Source organism: Chamaea fasciata, unplaced genomic scaffold (assembly GCF_029207755.1).
Source record: "Chamaea fasciata isolate MVZ Bird 193981 ecotype frontalis unplaced genomic scaffold, bChaFas1.0.hap1 SCAF_15, whole genome shotgun sequence".
NCBI classification, from domain to species: Eukaryota; Metazoa; Chordata; class Aves; order Passeriformes; family Sylviidae; genus Chamaea; species Chamaea fasciata.
Window position 1 is genome coordinate 9,549,089 of NW_027094100.1, and position 20,195 is coordinate 9,569,283.

Sequence of the window (20,195 nt, forward strand, 5' to 3'; positions counted from 1 at the left end):
CACTGGATGAAAACAAGCCCACAACCACTCAGCTTTCCAGACCAAATGAAATCAGTTCAGCAATTAATATCAACAACCTTTCCTCTGTCCTTCTCCCTTGGTTATGAACTGATTCATAAAGGAAAAGCAATGCCATCTGTTCCAGGAAAAGTTAAATATGTTTGTGACAAGACATGAACACAATGCCAGCCAAGTGTTTGCAGTAATTGCTCTGTGGTTATATATAACACTGAGAAACACCCATTTGAGGCCCATGCTGAATTTAGATCACCATTGGACCCAGCAGTCAGATCCCAAGCATGGATCTGTTTTCAGCTGCTGAAGGGAAACTCCAGGAAAACTGACCTTGGGCAATTCTCCTACTTGTTTATGGTTTGGTTGTTTTCTTTTTTCTGCTTTCTGAGACAGGAGGCAGTCCAGAAAACATGCATAGCCAAGTGTCCCGGCATAGATAAATCAGTTCAGACACACCACCTTCTCAGAACCACAGTGTACAAAACAACCGGAGATTCTCCAGCTCCTCTCACAATTATTCACCTGCCCTGGCTGGGGCTTCTTTTCACCCACATATATAAAGGGAGAGCCTTAAATCCCATCTTCCTAGAAAAGATGGAGGCCTCTCATAGCCACCACTAAATGCACCCTTGCCTTCTCCCATGGATATTTCTCAGTGTCCCCAGAATGTCCCACTAGATTTAGAAACCAGAACTTCAATCTCAGTGGCCCCAGTGAGGTGAGAATAAGCAACATCAGAGAAAGACAAGGAGAGTCAGGAAGACCAGTTTCCCTGAAGAGCTTACAACAAAGCTATCAAATCACACAAAATGTTTCTCTATCTTTCCTCTCTGAAAGACTACAGGAGAGGTTATCACGGAATCCTCTGAGACATCTTTTGCTTCTTTTTCAATTAATTAGATGAATTCACACTTGGGAGATGTGGAAGATTTGTAGTCAGACATGCTAATTTGCACGAGTACTGCAGCCAAGGTGTCCCTGGTGGGCTCTCCTTGCCTGGTCCTCCAACACTCACCAGGTAAGAGTAGTCTAGACAGAGCCGCACTTGCTGATGCCTACCTGCAGGTGATGGTCAGTGTGTCCTTGGCGTTGATGACGTGCTCCTCCTCGGTGATGCTCAGAGTAGGCGGGGTCATAGAATAGCTGCTCACCAGATCTGTGGAGAGAAAGGAGAGAGGGGATGATGCAGAGATCCACAAGCCTGGGCCCAATGCTGTGGGCAGCAGGAATCCTGGTGCCATGAGCCCAGAGAGGGGCAAAGGTTCTTGAAGGGAACCTCTCCTTGGGGTCTGCTCCTACAAGGTAGTTAATGCTGGCTCAGTGAGACACAAGAGGTTTGCCTGCAGCCCTCCTGGCTCCAGTGAGAATCTCTTCAGCTCTTGGGCCAGGGCCAGACAGCCCCTGGGCTCTGATAGACAGCTTAGCACAGATGAGGGCCAGAAAGAGAATGGAAGACCAGAAATCGGGGAATTCAACTGTGGTCATTCCTCACCAGGTGAATGATATTTGGCTTGCTTTGATTAGGGCTCTGAAATGATCCCCTCTGCTACCCAGAGGGAGTCTGGCAGGAGATTTTCCCATACACATGTAGCTTTCTGTAATCAGGGGGACAAATCAGGGATGCCCAAATACCACGAATGTGTTTGTACGGAGATGCTCTCCAGAGCCAAGAGGCATTCATGGAATGCCCCTCTCCTGTGGCACACTCTCAGGTACAGTCACCTGATTAGGACCAACCTTTGTGAATTGCAGCCGCCCCCTTCCCTGTACCACCAGACAGGCATTCCAGGAGAGAAATTATCCAGGCTCAGGGACAGGCAGTTAAACATTATCATGCTCTTCTTCCAGCTTTTTTCAGGGAGAGTCCCACTTTTTGTGTGTTTGCATCTCTGGCATGCCAGACACGCACCCTAAGTGAGCTCCTCATGGACAAAACATCTCGAAGTACCGGTTACCTTCAGAGACTACTGTTGTTTTTCATCAGCACAGTGTTGCGGACTGTCATTACTTCATGATCTTTATCTTAAAACTCTAGCTTCTGGAGATGTGAGATAATTCAAAAGAAGTCTCGTTGACTAAAAAAACAAGCAAACTAGCCAGAAATAGAGAGGGGGGAAAATGTTATGGAATGTGAAGCTGTGACTCAGGTAGGTGCTAAATGCCAAGGAAGAAAAGAATGCAAAAATATGCTGCTAGCTTGACTTTCTACAAAAACATGAGTTTTTTTGCAACTGCGTTCTAAGTATGTCTGTTTCCTTCCCTCGTAACATTCAAACCCAGGTATCAGAGATCTGGCAGGGTTGGAGAGGTCTCAAGGATGTGGCGTTTCCACGTGTTTCACAAGCAGCCATAACACCTTTCCTCCAAAACTGTGACCTGAGGACTACAGGTCAAGAGGCTCAGGATGAGAGGAAATGGTCTTAGGTTGCACCAGGGGAGGTTAACATTGGATGTTAGGAAAAATTTCTACACTGAATAGGTTGTCAGGCATTGGAACAGGCTTCCCAGGGTAGTGGTAGAGCCACCATCCCTGGAGGTGTTCAAAAGACCTGTGGATGTGGCACTTGGGGACACATTGTAGTGGTAAACACGGTGGTGCTGGGTTAATGGCTGGACTTGATGGTCTTAGAAGTCTTTTCCAACTTTACTCATGCAATGATTCTAGGAATGTTTCTGTGTAGGGAACCCTGACCCAGGAGACAACAAATGTCCACCATCTTCTCAGACACTGGGGTGGCACAGGGATCCAGGCTGGTGGAGAAGCCACAGTGCCCAGGGCCACCGGCAGAGGCTGCCGAGGGGGACACGGCGGTGAGGGACGTGCGGAGCGGCACCGCCAGCGCTGCCAGCCCCAGGCTGCCGGCCTTGTTCTCCCCGATTGTTCTCCACTTCCTTCCCGCCTGCGCGCGGCTCTGAGGTGGTGTCCCCACGGCTGCCCCCATGGCAACAGCAGGGTGACAGCCATCTCCCCCCTCGCCGCCGTCTCCCGCCTCCCCTCCACCTGCCCACATGAAGGAGCGTCAGCCCCGGGGCAGGCCTGGGCCACCTCCTGTGTGCGTGTCCTGCTGCCACGGCCTGTCCTACACACACCTCTCCCTCAACAACAGCAGCAGCTATCGCTTGTCACTCAACACACGGCTCGGTGTCACTGTGGTCCCTGGGGCTTCGTGGTGCTTGGCCTTCATGGAGGACACCCCACCCTGCGCCTCCGACCTCCCCTTCCCCAGAGGAGGGGACGTCAGATGTCACAAAGAAAAAATGTGCCCCGGGGCTGTGAAAATAAATGACTGCATTTTTTGTAAAATCCCTTCAAAATGTAACAAGGTTTATTAAAAAAAGGAGGCGGGGGAAGGAATCCGTCTGCTAAGCTGCGTTTCCTATTAATGCCGGACACAGTTATCCCAGTGCAAACACTGCTCTCCAGATGGCCACAGCTTCCCTGTCCATCGTCCCAGGGAGCAGCTGGGGGTGCTTGCCACCCCCACAGTGCTCAGCCCAAAATGCAGAAGATAATGGCTTGGATGGGTCCAGCTGGGGACAGCAAACCCTATCATCCTGTCTGTGCTCTGGGACAGCAAGCTGAAAGGTAATCCCCAAAACCCTGGTACAGCTCCAGGGCTGGCTGCAACAGGCGCTGAATTAGGTCTTAAAACTGGCATGGGCCCTCTGCTTGAACCACTAAGTAAGTGCCAAGGTGGCAGAAGTCTCTTGGCTAATGCTGTGCCCCACCACTGTGGCTGGGGGGAGCAGGAGGGCAGCAGAAAGAACCCCCTGCCTCCCTTCACGTGCTGCCGGGTGACCTGTTAGCAAACAACACCAGGGGGTGGAGGGGAAGAAAGGAAAAGTACGATCTGTGCAGGTTGGGGCTGTGGGATTCCTGCAGATGCATCCTGTCCATGGCCCTCCGTGAGTACAACAGGAAAAGGAACCACTGCTCACTCCGAAAGCACCGTGGCGTGGGGCTGGGGACACTCCTGCTGCTGGCAGCACTGCTGGGCCAGCTCTCGTGGCCATCCAGCCTCTCCACCGGCCCTCAGTTGCTGGGCACTTTGAGGACTCTCTGCACTGGCTCACGCTGGGCACCCACTACTAATGCTGATCCCGCACAATAAGCCTGGCATCTTGGGATGCTGATACCCAGAGCCACCCATGGCATCCAGGACAGGCAAAGGGATGCACAGACCCATTCCCAGCCTGCAAAATCATCTTCAAAGCCATCAGCTTTCCCTGCAAAAATTCTCTATCACTCTGTGCTTGCCAGATGGATCCACCCCATTGCTGGCCTTGCCCTTTCCCTCCCCGAGGGAGCATCTGCCCTGCCATGGCTCTCTCCTGTGTTTCACCCTCCCCAGCAGTGAACTTGGTGCTGGGTTTGGCCATTAAATCTCTGCTAACCGACACACAGATGGTTTGTGTCTCTGGCAAATCCCAGGGTGCGAGGGAGATGTCTCCAGAGCATGGAGTGTCTCCTCTCCTCTTGAGTCCCTCCTTCCCCACCTCCAACCCCTGTGATGCTTTATCTCCTCAGCCCTCCAAGCAACTCCTGCTTTCTTCTGCACACCCAATTGTGCCCTTGCACAGGGAGAGCATTAATGTAATTAAAAAGGCATGCAGCAGCTCTGGCTTTGTTTTTTCAAGATGGTTGCAGCTTTTTTCAAGCAAGTTGGCAGCAGGATATTAAAATAAACAGAGAGGGATTGATGGGATGTGGCGAGAGGAAGCAGGATCCCACAGCCAGTCACACCTTGTCTATTTCCAGAGAAGCACTTTTCCCAGCAGTTTTCCTTGCCTTGATCTTGCAGCTCTGAAAGGGACCAGGCTGCACTGAGGGCCTTCTCCTTATGGCTGGCAGCTGCTTCATTTTCAGGCTCCTCTACCTTCTTCTGCTCCCTGACACCACTCCTGCTCTTAGTTGCATCCTTCATCCAGGGCTCTCCCTGCCTTGTGGGCAAGCCACATTCACCCTGTAAAGTGCTGTCCATCCCAGGGCATCTCAGCCTGACCTCACCTCTCCACCCTTGGGCATGTGGGAAAGCCCTGCACGGGGTCTGTTTGTGCCTTGCAATGGCTGCAGATGCAAAATCCCTGCAGAGCAGCATCAGAGCCAGCACTGCCACAGCACGCTATGACTTTGGGAACAGGGCAAAAGCTGTGTGTGGGACAAGGTATAGCATGGTGTGGTACAGTGTGGCACAACACAGCTCCTGCTCTCCGTCTGCTTCCACTCACAGGAAGCCCGGCACCGGATCCTCCCCCAAGCCCCCACACACCACCTCAGCCTCTCTCTGCTTCCCCTTCCCTCCCTCTCTGCTGAGCTGGCCCTGCTGACTGATTAACGGGGAGCCTTTCCGGAGAGGGATTTTGTTCACACTCTGTCCTTCTCACTGATTTCCTTCCCTTGGCGCTGGGCTGGATCGCTCTGGTCACAGCCATCACATGTCCCCAGCTAACCGGCCCAGCTCACGCTCCCGCCACCACACCTTGGAGTCCTGTGACAACAGCTACAAGATAACATGCACAAAGTAAAGCTGGTCCAGGTGAGGCCTGCCTCCCTGCACTTTGCATACCCAGCCCAGCCTGCCCACCCCAGTGCTGTACTGGGGCAAAAGATAGGCTGGAAGGGAAAAAAGAGTGTCCTTTCCCCCAGCAAAACTCGCCTGACCCTGCTATTGCCCCATCTCTACTTTGCTATTTTCAGACAAAAAATCCCAGTCAATGAGCATCTGTCCAACAAAGCAATGCAGGAACTCAAGATTTGGATACTTTCTAAAAAGGAAAATTTTGTTTGCACCAGTCACTATGTGAGCAAAGCTCTGCTTCTGTATGGCCAGCAATAAAATTCTAGTACCTCTCTGGCCAAGAGGGACTACTCAAAAGAGCAGCAGTAGCTGGGGCAGAGGGAGGAGAAACTTTGCTCTGCTCTTTCTGCAGACTACTTCTCCTGCTTTCCAGGATGGACTTGTCTGAATTAGCAGCATTTTCTGACAAAACTGCATGTGCCCCACAGGAACTAACTCTGGCACCTCAGGTGCCATTTCCCCCCCCATTCTCCAGTTACAATTCCCCAGCTGCCCTGTGCTGGTGTAACTCACTGCCCTCCTGCTGGAGGGCCTGTGGATGCCCACAGACATGTGGGAAGTCCACGTGCCGGAGGCAGAGCCAGGCCAAATTCCCACCTACAGGGCTGAAGTTCCACCATAGAGTGACTTGTTCTCATGCACGGGGCAAGAATCCAACTGTGGGTTGGAGCGGCAAAGCGTGAGTGTCACGTCACACAAGGAGCAGGCAGCTGGCAGAGAAGCAGGGGAAATTTGAAGTAGGGCTGTCAGCTCCTCCTCTTCCTCCTCCCAGTGCTCTCCAGCAGGGAGGAAGGCTTGTTTTGCAGAGAGGTGAGATATCACACGAGGATGAGAAATAAACGTCAGGCTCCAGCCGACGTAGGGATGAAACATCAGGTCCCTTGTCTCCAGTCTCACAGTGGACAGAGTGAGCCCCAAACCATGGTGGGAACTGACACCAACATAGAGCAGATTCTGCCCAGCAGCCTGTTCCTGAGGACTGCCAGGACAGGGTGACAACCACCCCGGCCACAGCGGAGCTGGGAGGAAGACAGAGATGGAAACAGGCTAATGAACAAGCAATGAACAAATGAAAAAAGATAATGATAGAAAACTGAAAATCACCCCCAAACTATGCATGTGCACAAGGAAAATCAGAGAAGACCCCTTCTTTTATGGGTTCATGAAAGATCTTCCCTGTCCCATAACTCAGGGTTGACCCTCAGTTCAGACCTGCCTCAGAATGGTTGGACAGGGGGGCTGTGCTTCTCAGTGCAGGACCAGCCCCTCCGATCCTGGTGTTGTGCTATCACAGTCCCAGGCACACAACTGAACCCACACACCAGGGGCTCACTCAGGCCCTGAGCAGCACCTTTCTCCTTCTCATGGTGGGCAGTGCCAATGGCAAGGCATTGGTCCTTTGGTCTACATATTTTCATCCATGGACCTCAAAGCCCTGAAACAACACCAAATCAAAGTCGGGCAGATTTGTATCCTCACCAGTTTGTGAGGACATTCCAGAGCATCAGATGTTTCATTGCTTCAATTAGGACATGTGTCCTTTCTCAGGGGACAGCAAGGAAAAATAATTACAGAAATTCAGTCAATACAAACACAGAGGTGACTATCCATATTGGGCGTCTGAACCTTTCTGTCCACCACCAGAAGTGTGAGACATCATCTTTGCCCCAAAACACCTGTGAGCAAGTTGGTGTGTAGGCATGGGAGCCCCCTGAGCACAAACCAACAGGAGGGCTGAGGAAGGGACCACCAGAGGACCACCAGAGCTAGTAGAAATGCTTTTCTTTCAGCACCAGACTCAGAGATACCCTAAGTATCCTGGGTCTGCAGCGGTGCCAGGTGAGGAGGAAGGACGTGTCCAAACAGACAGGGCATTTGGGGACTGAAGGAAGAGGGCTCTCCCCCAGCTCAGCACCTGCAACCAGGGGAGACTCAGCCAAAGCACCACCCTGCCTGGCAGCCAAGTGGGGAGTGGGATGGGCAGAGACATAAGCAGCACATTACATGACATCAGCATGGTCACTACACAAGCAGAAGCTGTAGCCAGAGCAGCAGCACCCTGAGGCTGGGAATTCCACCCTGCTTTCCTAGCCCCTGGCACTCCAGAGCTGCACATCCAGTGCCTGTGGCTCTGGCCCAACAGGCCTCAGTCTCAAAAGCTGCTTGTCCTCAGAGCATGCACCTCAACATGTCTCTTTAGCCTCTCATGGCTGATAAACTTTAATTAATTGGTTCTTTTCTGGTTTCTAATAACCACCTACACTGATGGGTAGTGAGGAAAAAAAAAAGGCACAAGCTCTCTGGGCTCCTTCAACATTTCATCTTCCAAGCTGGGCGTCCATCAGGGAAGAGAAACAGAGCAGCTCAAAAGCAGAAGCCACTTCCCAGAGAGATGGGCTGTCCTGAGGAGCAAAGTTACCCGTGTATCCTTGGTCCCTTGATGCCTTCAGGCAGGGATTTACATCAGGGTATTTCCTCGCCAGCTGCCTTGGGCAGCAAAGCACGGCCACACCCAATGCCTGACCATGCTCTCACCTGTTTTTGGGACTCTGCTCTGCCCCAGGGTCCTGCCACCACGTCATCCCAAAGCATCCCAAAGCGGGGTCAGCGAGCTCCTATCTGGGAGTGTTTATCTGTCTGCCGTTCTCCCTTGGCAGGAAGCACTATCTCACCATCGCCCTGCTCGCTCCAGCCCGGTTTCCTGCTCCATCCTGCCAGGTTTACCCTGCTTTTTCCTCCTCCCCTCCCCCTGCCCCACGGCTGTCAGGCCGTGTTTGCATTTCTGTCTCCTGCCGTCTTTCCTCTCCCTACCCGTGCCCCCCCGCGCTCGCTCCCTGCTCCATCCTCCCCGAGAGGCTCCGTCCTGAGCCAAAGTTAGCCTGTGTCAGGTAGCCACATGTCCGGCCGGGGGCAGCGGGTCAGCCGGGGCCACCCTGCAGACCTCCTCCAGGATCTCTGCTGTCAGCAGCCTCCCCGGGCCCCAGGGGAGCGCCTGTTTGCTGCCCTCGCTCCAGCGAGGGATGCTCCGGCACATCAGAGGGCTGGTTTCCCCTCGGTGGCCGCCGGCCCACCCTTTCTGCTGCGGGCCAGGGCTGGCCAGACGCTGCTTTGTTTGGTCCTCCATTCCCTGGATCGCTCCGCGTTTGTTGGCTGCCTGCTCCTGCCCTGAGAATCCTTTTCCTGCCTTTGAGATAGAGGATGCTCGAGCCATCTGTGTGTTTTATTTCCTTGTAGAAACTAACAAGCCAAGGATTGCTTCCTCTCCATGACATTTCAGAGGGCAGCTCCAGCTCAGCGGGATGCGCAGGGAGGGGAGGGGGAGCCCAGCGCCTTCAGACAGGAACAGGACCTATTCTGTCCACAGGATTCACTCCCTAAGGGGCAGAAATCCTCAGACATACCCAAATGCCTGTGACAGCTCCCACTCTGCCACCTCCGTGGCTCTGCAGGAGTCCTGAGCGAGCCACCCTGCTTAGCATACATAACCACACCTCTTCCCATGGCCCCTATTAACTGCACGGCTAAACCCTTGCAAAACTCAATTAAAATTATCCTCCCACATCTTAAGGACTGTCAGGTTGCTTCTCTTCCTGTTTTAATTTACTTCTTTGAAAATCTTGCCCTGCTCACCTTCTCTGCCCCAGCAGGGTGTGATTAACATGGTGTTGGAGCAGAGGCCTCGGATGGCTTTAGGGGGCTGATATCAGCAACCAACACCGTTCATTACATCTCTGCTTGAAAGGATGCAAAAGATGGTCCACAGCTTGTGTGTAATGAGTGTCGGTCCAAGTCCACTACTTGGCATAAGGTATTGCCAGCACAAATGCTCGGCCAGGATGGGCTAGCAACATCCCCCTGTGGACCCTGGCAGTCTGGGATCTCTGGGCAAGTGTCTTGGGAAAAGCTTGTACTGCTGCTCCCTACAGTTCATGTATTTGGGATTGCTCAGGAGTTGCCTTACCACTGCAGGATTCAGAGGTTAATTCTACCCCATGACTATCCAGGTGTAACCCCAGGGGCTTTGCTGGGCTGAGGCAGCTGTGGGTACAGACCCATGGAACCCTAAGTACACATCTTTGGCTGCTGAGAAGAAATGTCAGCCCATCAGTGATTGATGGAAATGATGGAATGAAATTACAATCCACTGCTTCTTACACTATACCTGCAGGAGTTATGGGGCAGACCAACTACCTCTTCATGCAATTCAGCTAAATTGTGGACTTTTCCACTGTGGGATAGCCACAGAGAGATTCCCAAAGAGATGTAAGCTCACAGAAGACAAGTGACTACCCAAAGAGATGTAAGCTCACAGAAGACAAGTGACTACCAGTTCTTACACACCATGATCCAGGTGAGACATCCAGGTCCACGAGTCTCTAAACCACCCACTGCCGTAACACAGTGGGTACATCCAGGATCCCCCTGTCCATGCCAGGGCATCACTCCCTTTCCCAGAGCTCCAGCTGCCCACGCTGAGGCTGCTGGCAGTCCAGGCAAAGCCAAGACCAGTTTCAGCACCTGAGTAGAGGCTTCCACCCACAATACCTGGACTTTGCTGCATGAACACAGAGGAAAGGAAAAGCCTGAGAAACAATGGAGAGAGACCCTCAGGTTCAACATCATCAATTACAGCTCCATCATGAGCCATTTCCAGAGGCTCAGGTGAACTGCTGCTGAAGCAAACTGCAGGTGTGCTGCTGAGGGAGGATGGAGTTCAAGCCTTGTGAGGCCTCAGCATCCAACTCTCGCTGGGAGATGAGGAGGCAGAGGCAGCTGACCGGGAAGTCAGACGGAGCCCGAGGGTCAGCACTGAGCATGGAGAGAAAAGGGCAGTAGCATTTGGAAAGATAAAAACAAGTCACAGGTTTGCTTTTTCCTTGATGTGCGTGGGCTTAATTGCTGGCCTTTGAAGTTTAACTCTTCCCAAGACTGTTGGCTTATGGGCAGACTGAGCGGGACACTGAAAAAACCCTGTATGCCACTCAGGGCAGGTTTCCCCCCCGTAAGCAAAGTCTGGGGTGCCCTGCCTGCCTCCTGCCCAGCCTGCTGTGCCAGACTGACTGTGCTGGGCTTTTTCAGGGGTTTGCAAGCCCTGCAACTGCACTGGGTGACAACGTACCAAGTGGAAAAGACCTGCTTCTCCATCTTCATGTCCCTGGAGTCTGCATCCAGATGTTTGCTACTTAGCTGTGATCTGAAATCAACTCAGAGCTCTCAAACCAAACAGCTGCCCTGGAGCTGGCAGTGCCTGTTCTCTTCAGCACAACCCACCCTCAAGTTGATCTCCAGCTGCGGGGTGCAAGAGAGGCTGATTGATAAACAGGGTAAGTGGGAAAAAAATAGTTTTGCAATCAGATGATCATCTTTGCCTTAGAAAACCTGCATTCAACTCCCCATCTGCTCTAGGCTCCCTGGAAGGCTGTCATACAGCTTCCATGTACCTCCATCCCTGCCTGAGCCACAGAGGGTAGGGCAGCAGAAACTGGGCTGCTCTGGCTTGGAAAAATGTATACTGCTGCAAGAAAGGTGGAATCCTTATTCCTTCTAATTAAAGGTATACAGGGAACAAAGAAAATTAATTTAGCCCAGAGTCAATGCAACATGAAAAAGCTACATTAGATGAGGATGGGTGCAGAAAGTAGGAAGCACAAGCAAAATGCAGGAGGAATTTAAACTTCCTGATTATCAAAGAGGGAGCTTCAAGGGCTGAGTATAATCTAAAAATAATAATAATAAAGCAAAGGGAAGAGTGATTAGGGGCATAGAGAGATCTGCTGCCTGCGGAGCACAAGCCTTCCTCCCTGCGCAGTCTCTCTGTGGACACCTGCACGTGCACACACGAGCATTGGCACGACCCTGGGTGGGGTGGGCAAAAGGGGAGCCAGGAAGATCACAGGCACACACTCTTCAAAGGAGAATTAGTCATCAGAGGTAGCAGCAGAGGAAGGAAGGCTCAGGTACGAGGTCAGACACAAGCAGCGAGGGCTGACGAAGGAGTTCTGAGCGCTCGCTGCAGATCTAAGAGCCCTCGGTGCGAGCAGGACGGGAGGTGGGATCCCTGAGGTAAATGCACCTACAGCACACAGGAGATAAGAAATTTCAACCCTCCACTGCGTAGCTCAGCTTGGCTTTCTGCCATTCCTGAAAGCAGCCAGAGCTGCCCAAATCCAGAGCCTTCCCTGATGTGGTTAATGAAATCTTACTCTGTTCTCTGCAGAATCCACAGGAGGGATGGGCTCTAAAGAGCATAGCAAAGCTCTCCCCTCACACAGAACTTTTCTGGGCTGCACCTCAGCCCTGGGTCAGTGATCCCATCTACTCTCTGCTGGGCAAAGAGACTTGAAAATGCAGAAAATCAGGGCACTGGAAGGAAGTCTGGCCCTGTGGGGCTGCCCAGGGAATTGATGGCAAGTTACAGATGCACACACTCTCAGTTTCTCTTGGCACAGAGCTGTGACCACAAGCCAGGACCCGCTGCAGCAGGAGATGATAATCACCATCTCTGAGAGCCAAAGTGTATTGGGGCATTCGTGTCACTTGAGATTAGCTGGCTGTTTAACATCTGCACAGATTGCTCTCTCCACCTCCATATAACACCCCTCATGCAGCTATGAAACTAATTTAATTCCCTTCCAAGAAAGGCTGAGTTGGAAATGTCACACTTTGTATATCACAGCACAATTCCTACAATGAAACGCCCAGCCTAAATGGCGGTATAGGACTCTGGCACTATTTGAAGGCCAATAACCTAAACCTCCTCCTTCTGCTTTTTAAAAATAGCTTACGACAGGGTGACCAAGTTCCATAAACACGCAGTTACTCTCTGTTAGTGCGCAGAGGCTGACTGTTGTTTTCCTGCTCCAAGGTGCTTCCCTTGCCACGCAGCGCAGTGGGAAGAGCACGCAAGCGGACGAGATGGGAAGGAAGCGTTTACACATGCTAATGACTTCCAGCCAAGGAGCACAAGTACCAACAGGGAAACAGTGCTGGAGAAACAACACGCCACTTCCTCGGCTCTCCCTGTTTGGTCACCATGAGGTACTTGATGCTCAGAGCCATGGGGACAAGGCTGGTGATGGCTTCTCCAGCCCCCTGGGAATTCAAGGTGTGGATGAAGGAAAGACACTTTGGCTTGGTCCACAAATGCAGGAGAAGCTGTTTGGGAGTAGGGATGTTTTGGCACCATACTGGACCAAAGGGGCAGGACAGACATGGGCCCTTCCCCACTCCCAAAAATGTGGGTCTGGAGGCCAGAGTCCTTCCAAGCGCCATTCAGGTTCATTTCATCATACACATCTCTCTTTGTGCCAGAACAGGTTTCCTAAGTTCATGTGGGGTCCTGTTTGTTTTTCTTTTTTTTTTTTTTTAATCACTATTGTATTAAGAAGTGTTTTTCTTTTGGCAAAGGTTACCGTGGGGCCAACACTGTGCGGAGTCTCCTGCCTTCTGTCACCACTAAAACCTCTCAGCCAGAGCTCAGCCCAGCCACGTCGCTTATCTTCAATGAAGACAGGCTTGGATTTCCCCCTCCGTATAAAAAATAGATCCCAGCACTCCCCCTCTCCCCCAGTGCATTCTTTCAAATGCCACCCACTCCTTGTTATTGATGGGAGGCTGGAGAGCCAGGGATTAACTGCTTCAGGCTGCATCAAGCTTTATTTGTCTAAGCAGCCAAGGGTGAGGAACAGCCATAAATATTGTGAAATGCTGAATGTTGTTGAGGGGCAACATTGGGCAACACAGGCACCTTGGCAGCAGGGATTGCATCTTGGGCTGGATACAATCCTGGTGTGACTGACATCATTGGAAAGGTTCATGCTTCCCTCCAGTACAAACTCCATCAAACTCCATCCTCATGTTTAAACTGTGGACACCACGCTACACTTGGTGCAGCACTAACAGTGGTGACTCTGTCAGTCTATGTAGCACAGGAGAAAGCAAATATGGTGAGGAAAATCCCACTTCAACATTGTCACCCAAGGGGACACATCCTGGGTCTGAGTCTGCCTGCCCAGAACAGGGCACTACAGGATATGCTGCGATGGCCCTTCCCTTGCACACCGGGATGTCACAGCACAGAGGGGAGATGAAGGACCAGGATATGCCCTGATCCCATCCCAGCATCAGCAATACTGCCAAAGCCAGCATTACAGCCCAGGATCTGCCAAGTCTGACAGTTTGGCAACAGCCAGCAAACCCCATGAGGAGGCATCAGGCCCAGATGCACACTGTTAACTAAATTGCTTTACAAGGCATTGCCAGGTAACTCCTTCTGGAGGCAAGGCAGTTTCTTCCCCTGTGCTTCATCCCAGCACAAGGACCGTGCACGGCTTGCCCAGGGTTGAGTGATCTTGGTGTGGATGAGTGCATCTCCCACGGGATCATCCCACTCTGCAGCTGGCTGCCACACTCTGGGACACGCCATTAAACCTCTGCCCTTTGCTTCCCGAGGGCCAGGGGCTGCAGTGTGGGGAAGGGATCGATGGCCACTCAGACCCAGTTACGCCCCTCTGGGGACTGTGCTCGGGCTGGGGCGATGCAGGGTGTGAGTGATGGATTTCTGTGGGCGCTGGATGCCGTCACCTCTGCTGGGTGTGATTTTTTGCTTGCTGCCATCACTCTGAGCTGGCAGTTTCCAAATCTGAGTATAAACCACCATTCGTGCCCAACCTTCCTGCCTCAGTAAATCTCAAGATTTACTGTCATTCATGGAAACTACTGACTTGACCCGCACTTATGTCAGTATTTATTTTTTTAGGTCACTACATCTAACATCCATCTCAGTGGACACGTCAGAAATGGGGAAAACAAGTTAGAGATGGAGAGTTAAGCCTGGAGCTGAACCTCACTGTCAGCAACACATGTGTCTGTGCAGACACATACATGGTGCCCCCATTCAATTTGGGAAATTAGTGGAGGAATTTCCAGCCTCTGCTACACAGCCCTATGCTTTTTTTTTGTGGAATAAATGAAACCAGTAAACCTTTTACAGATTTCCCTGCTACATGGAGAGCTCAAGTGCCTCTGTAACTCAGAAGGATGATGGAGGACCCCAAAACCCTCCAAGAGTCTTTTGAGTCTTGTGAAGGTGCAGACAGACCTTCATAAATCTCTGGAGCCACTGCCCAGCTTGGGGCACCACGCTGTGCTCTGCAAGGTCTGCCAAGCCCCAACTTGCCCTGCCAGCAGCTGGAACGGAGAACCCACTGCAGGATGGGGAAGGACCCAGAGAGGAACGGGGCAGTGACCCAGGGAGAGGCCTGGGTGCCAGGGGCACTGCTCAGTGGCTATCACCAGCTGCTCAGCAAAGCCACTGTGAGCTTGCAAATTCTTTATAAACTTCCCACGTGACATAATTACTCAGGGGCCAGATTCTGAACCTCTTCCTTCTCTCTTTACTCAGACCAAGCTCCACTGAAGTCACTGAGACATTGGCCTAAATACAACTGAAGGAGTTCAGGATTTGGCCCAGTAATAAAAACTTCCTTCCTTTGTCTACTGCTCACTCCACATGATCCCACTGCCTCCCAGCCTCCTCCTGGCCTTGTCTCCCAAGGCTGGGGCCGTCAGTTGTTTTGATATTGCTCTTTCATTTTAACCCTCAGCCAGGCCATGCCAGTCCCCTCATGCAGCTACGAGCTGCTGAGGTGGAGGGAGCTGGGGTGTCCAGTGAGGAAGAGGGGGAAATTGTAGGGTTAAATACAACATGGCCGAGGCACAGAGCCAGTCGGGCACATGGATGCCTGCAGACACCATGCAGGCTGGGAGCTGGCTCAGCCATCACCTCCTTCAACGCCTCCTTGAGGACAGGTTGGAGCATCTCCAAAAAAGCCTTTCTCCCCCCTGCTGAGCATAGAGCAAATGCCTTGGGCTCTACACCAAACTTTTATGTGAGGGAACGGGTGAAATGACTCTTGCCTAGGAAAATACAGCAGGAAGTTAACTCATCTCACTGCAATGACACATGCTAGAAAGTGACACCATAAGAAACATATATAACTTTAAACAAATATCTTGCAAAATGAATTTTGTTGCTTTTTCTGCCTCAAAATAGCCAGCAGGATGCAAATCCCTGTCATTCCCCAAGGGTACCCCATCTTCAACATGACCATCTGAAACGTGTACTGGGGTTTGGAGCAGGAGCTCCTGCTTCCTTCCCATGTCCACCAGCCTTGCACACACCTGTGACACAGACAGAGCAACACAGGAACACACACACACAGACAGACACAGCAATTCCCTTTGCACCAGTCTCCCTGCCTGTGCTGCTTGGTGACAGAAAGCAAACATAAAAGGGATTTGAACTCAGCTGAAGTGAGAAGCATTTGGTTCTGAGATACCACCATGGTTTGATGACCTAAAGTTCAGTCTTGCAACTCATGCATGCTCACGTGGGTGACCTGGCCAGACAGTGGATGGCTCAGAGAGAACTGACACAACCCCTGTGAGTTCCTGTTGAGATTTTGCATCTTGCAGTGAGATTTTTAACATTCCTCAGCTAAGATTGAAACAGAGGCGCAGTTTGGAGTATGCAGCTCTAACCACCCCAGGGAACACAGAACTCTGAGCAGCAGAGGAATGGTGGTCTCAAGGTGCAAGGCTGTGGCACAGCCTTTGCACAGGTCTGTGGGAGCCCTGTGCCATCCAGCCTGGCTGAACCAGCTCACCACATCCTGCATCCCAATGCAAAACAAAGCAATGCCAATCTGGTCATTCCACAGACTGAGAGTACAATGCCCTGGCCAGTGGCAAGGGCTGCTTTGCTTAGGACTTGCTCTTGAGTAAATACAGTCTTGTTGTACATTCTGCCCTTTTAAAGTACATTAATTGCCATGGAAACGATGCTGTTACTGGTATGGCATCAGCCTGGTGGCCTCCACAGATGCAAGGCAAAAATCAATGGATACACTGACATACAAGCTGTGTTTCAGGACTTTTTGTGGTTTTGAGACTGGTCACCATGGGCACATATAGGACAATGGTTCAGACACAAAGAAGATGCCATCTTCCATAAAGAGAAAGCTGCGGACAATAAAACATGGAGGAACAACCCCTTTGCTGTGTTCATCTGCTTGAGCAGTGCACTCTTATATGGGATCTGCTCCCAGTACTGATGTGTGTGCTCAACTTGTGGCACTGGTCATCACTTCCAGCTCCTGCTGGAGCATCCCAGCGCTGGCTGCCCTTCACATCCTCATTGCCAGTGAGTACAAAGCCTCACCTGGTCTCAGACCTTGGGTGGCTTTGCTCCATGCCTCCCCTCTGCCTATCCATGGCCCTTTCCACCAGCTCAGATGCCTCACCAAAAATAAGGAAAAAAGCCAATATTACTGTAACGTATAGACACACACCATCACTTCTTGGTCTTGAAAGTCTTTTAAGTAGCACTGAGGGGATTTGTACACAGAGCAGCTGAAAGGGACAGGCTGTGAGTGCCCTTCCCACCCTGCCTGGCCATCCCCCAGAACCCAGAGCAAAGGGCAGCCCTGGCTGTCCCCTCCCAGCCAGGGCAGTGCTGCCCTGTTCCCTGCCGTGCCGCCCATCATAAAGGGGTCCCTGAACTGTTATCAGGCAGTGACAGTTTCCGCCATCAGATTCCTCCTGTCCGTCAGGAAAGCTAAATAAGGAACATCGTTCAGGCGGCTGCAGGAAGAGGGGAAATGCAGGGACATCCGGCCCAGCTGCCAATTTTTCCTTTCCCATGAACCACCACTGACCTCCGCCAAGGGAGAACCTGGACACCCAGCCTGGCATTGGCACTGCTCCTCTTTGTTTAACCCTTCCCTGGGGGATACCCTGGCCCCTGGAGCCTGCTGAGCAGGTGGTCTCACCAGGCAGGGCAGCGTGGCCATGGTGGGACAGCCTGGGCACTGCGTCACTGTTGCTGGCACTGCAGACCATGGCAGGCAGACTTGGTGCACTGGCTGGCATTTTCCCAGCCAGCTGGAGCCACAGCCAGGAGAAGGCTTAACCCCTCCACACCTGCACATGGGTGGGCAGCTACACCTCACACAGAGACAACAGGTCCCAAAAATATCAGTGAGCTGCTCCATTGCTTCCCTCTTTGCATGCACCCCCACCAGGAGCAGAGTCAAGGTTATTCTTTCACCAATTCCTCTGAAACAGAACTGGGGTTTCCCAGGCTCTGCCAGGAGGTGTAACCAGCCCTGGGCTGGCTGCTGCAGACAGGTAAAATTTCATCTCCTTTTTCTCTCTGGTCACTCCAGGGCTCTGCCCATCAGTAACAGGGACCAGGACAGTCTGCAATCCACTTGCCCCTTTCCTTATGGTCCTTCCTGTGAACAGCCTTGGGGTCTCTGCTACCTTTCATTGCATAAAACCCAAGCAGGGGAGCAGCAGCTGCTGGGTTATTATGTGTTCAGATACAGCACTTAAATTTGCCTTCCCCCATCACTCTGTCCTCCCTGTTTGCCCAGTGAGAGTCTTTTCCTGACCCCCTAAACTGATCCTCCCTCATTAGCACATGACGTCCATCCCACAGCACCTCCAGGTTTGGCCACAAACGCTGCAGGAGGGATCCTCGCCCTGCAAGGAGAGGGCAGAAACACAGCAAGAAAAACAATTCACTCGTGGGAGAAGCTGTAAGGTGAAATACAAGTCACTGGCTAAAACCTGTTTTTGCTACCTCAGCAGGGAAACGACTCCAGGAGAGACTCCAAGACTCCCCACTTAATATCCTTAGCTTATAAAACTTAGTGGGAGTTTCAGCACCGGCTGCTGCAGGGCCAGGTTTTTCACCCTCCTTCTGCTGAACTTGCACCTAGAGATGGAGCGATTTACTCGACAAAAGGAGCGGCCACGCGGGGCTCAGGGCTTGTGCCTCCTTGCCGACTTGACCACAGGCCACCTCCGCTTCCACTATTCTGCCTTAACAATGAGGCACCGCAGATGGGCAATAATGCTGTGCCGAAAACATCAGAACTATTCTGACCAAAGAGAAAAAGCCCCCCTGGGACCTGGCTAACCCCCTCTTTTAACAACGTGAAACGAGAAACAAAGGTCTGGGATAGCCAGAGGCAATAAAACCCCTGGAATTCATTTAACCAGTCACTAGATGCCAGTGCAGCTGCAGCAGTATTTCTTTTCCTAATGAAGGACAAAAGCTCTGGCCCAGGGCAAGCCTCAGCTCTGGTCTCCCCAGAAAACCGTGGCATGCACCAGGAGGTCACGATCCCCCCACAGCACCAGCAGGAGTGGGACATGTACCTGGCTGCTGCCCCTCACCCAGCTGGAGATTTGCAGGAGCTGCAGGGGAAGCTGGGGCAGGTCAAGGCAAAACACGGCACTGGGCACCTGTGGTTCACAGTCCAAGGTGGGAAAAGGGATCTTTCAGCTTGAACTAACCACCCGTGGACTTTCTCCTTGCAAACCCATGTATTTTTTTATGCACAACTGCCCGTGGACCCAGGCAAACATCTCACACCCACAAGGCCCTGTGAAGGTGAGCTCCACTGCTGCTCAGCAGCGTGCAACAAGCCACCAGCCTGACATCATGCTCCCGACATGGGAATCCACCAGGAACTGCCTTCTCCAGCTGAGCTGTGATTTTGCAGCCCTTGGTCACAATGCCCCAGCCTGCCTTTCCCAGCGGAAGAGCTCTGTGGCTTTAGTCATTCCTCACACGGAAACCACCAGCACTGCTGGCTCCCCACCTTCCATGGGCACTGGAGCCTGTGGGGTACAGCCATGGCAGGGCTTTCTGCTTCTCTCTGCACCTGCTGGACCTCCCCATCGCCTCCAGCTTAGTGCAGCTTCCCCCCAACCTGGTTTAAATGCACAGCCCCCCCCCCAAACTGGGAGTGAGGAGTCCCCTGCCTTGCACCCATTGTTTTGGGGCTGTTTCATTCCAGCAGGCTGAATGCAACGTTACCTCTGCTGTGCCAGCTGGAGTGGCTGAGGAGAAGGCGGGTGAGATAGGTGCTATCCCCAGGGCTCACCTTGCTCCCCAGAGCTGCTGAGAACTGGACAGACCTGGGGACCCACCGAGAGCCCCCTTCTGCTCTGCAAGGCAACCTCCAGAGTGTGGTGGCGGTCCCCTATGGCTTTGGAGAAACTGCTCCCTGGCCGTGGTCCCCTCCCTCCTGCTGCCGTTCCCGTGGGATCCCGCTCTCCCCTTCTTTCTCCAGGAACTGCCTCGGGATGCCGGGAACAGCCTGTTCCCTCCTGGCTGGCTGGGAGCACCTGCCCTTCCCACGCCTGCCCCGGAAAACACCGCAACAACGCAGGGCCAAGAGAAACCCAGGGGACAGTGATCCTGCATGGAGCAAGCCCACGGGAGAGAGGCAGCAGAGTAGAACGGGATACACTGGAGGAAGCCCCGTCCACCCTGCCTGCACTGGCTGGGGACATTGTGCTGCTGGGGGAGTGTCCCTCTGACCAGACGTCAATTTGAGCTCAGTGACGCCCTGGTGGGTGTTTGTGCAGGCAGCGAGCCGCGGGCTCGCGTGCCCAAGCCAAATCCCAGGGCGGTACTTGCAGCTCACTCATATGAAATCATCCATAAGCAGGCAGCAGAGCACCGGAGCCATGGCTGTCCCCTCCCTGGCAGCCCCCAGGGACCACGGGCTGCATGCCTCCAAA

At 52.5% G+C, this 20,195-nt stretch overlaps 1 protein-coding gene across 1 annotated transcript in view; it reads right to left on the reverse strand.

Moving 5' to 3' along the window:
* The window catches only part of FLT4 (fms related receptor tyrosine kinase 4), a 57,593-nt gene that overhangs the window by 34,991 nt on the left and 2,407 nt on the right, over positions 1-20,195 (reverse strand). Inside the window, exon 2 of the mRNA XM_066197106.1 lies at positions 1,075-1,171. Coding sequence (XP_066053203.1) covers positions 1,075-1,171 — 97 coding nt within the window. The remainder of the gene's footprint in view (positions 1-1,074; positions 1,172-20,195) is intronic.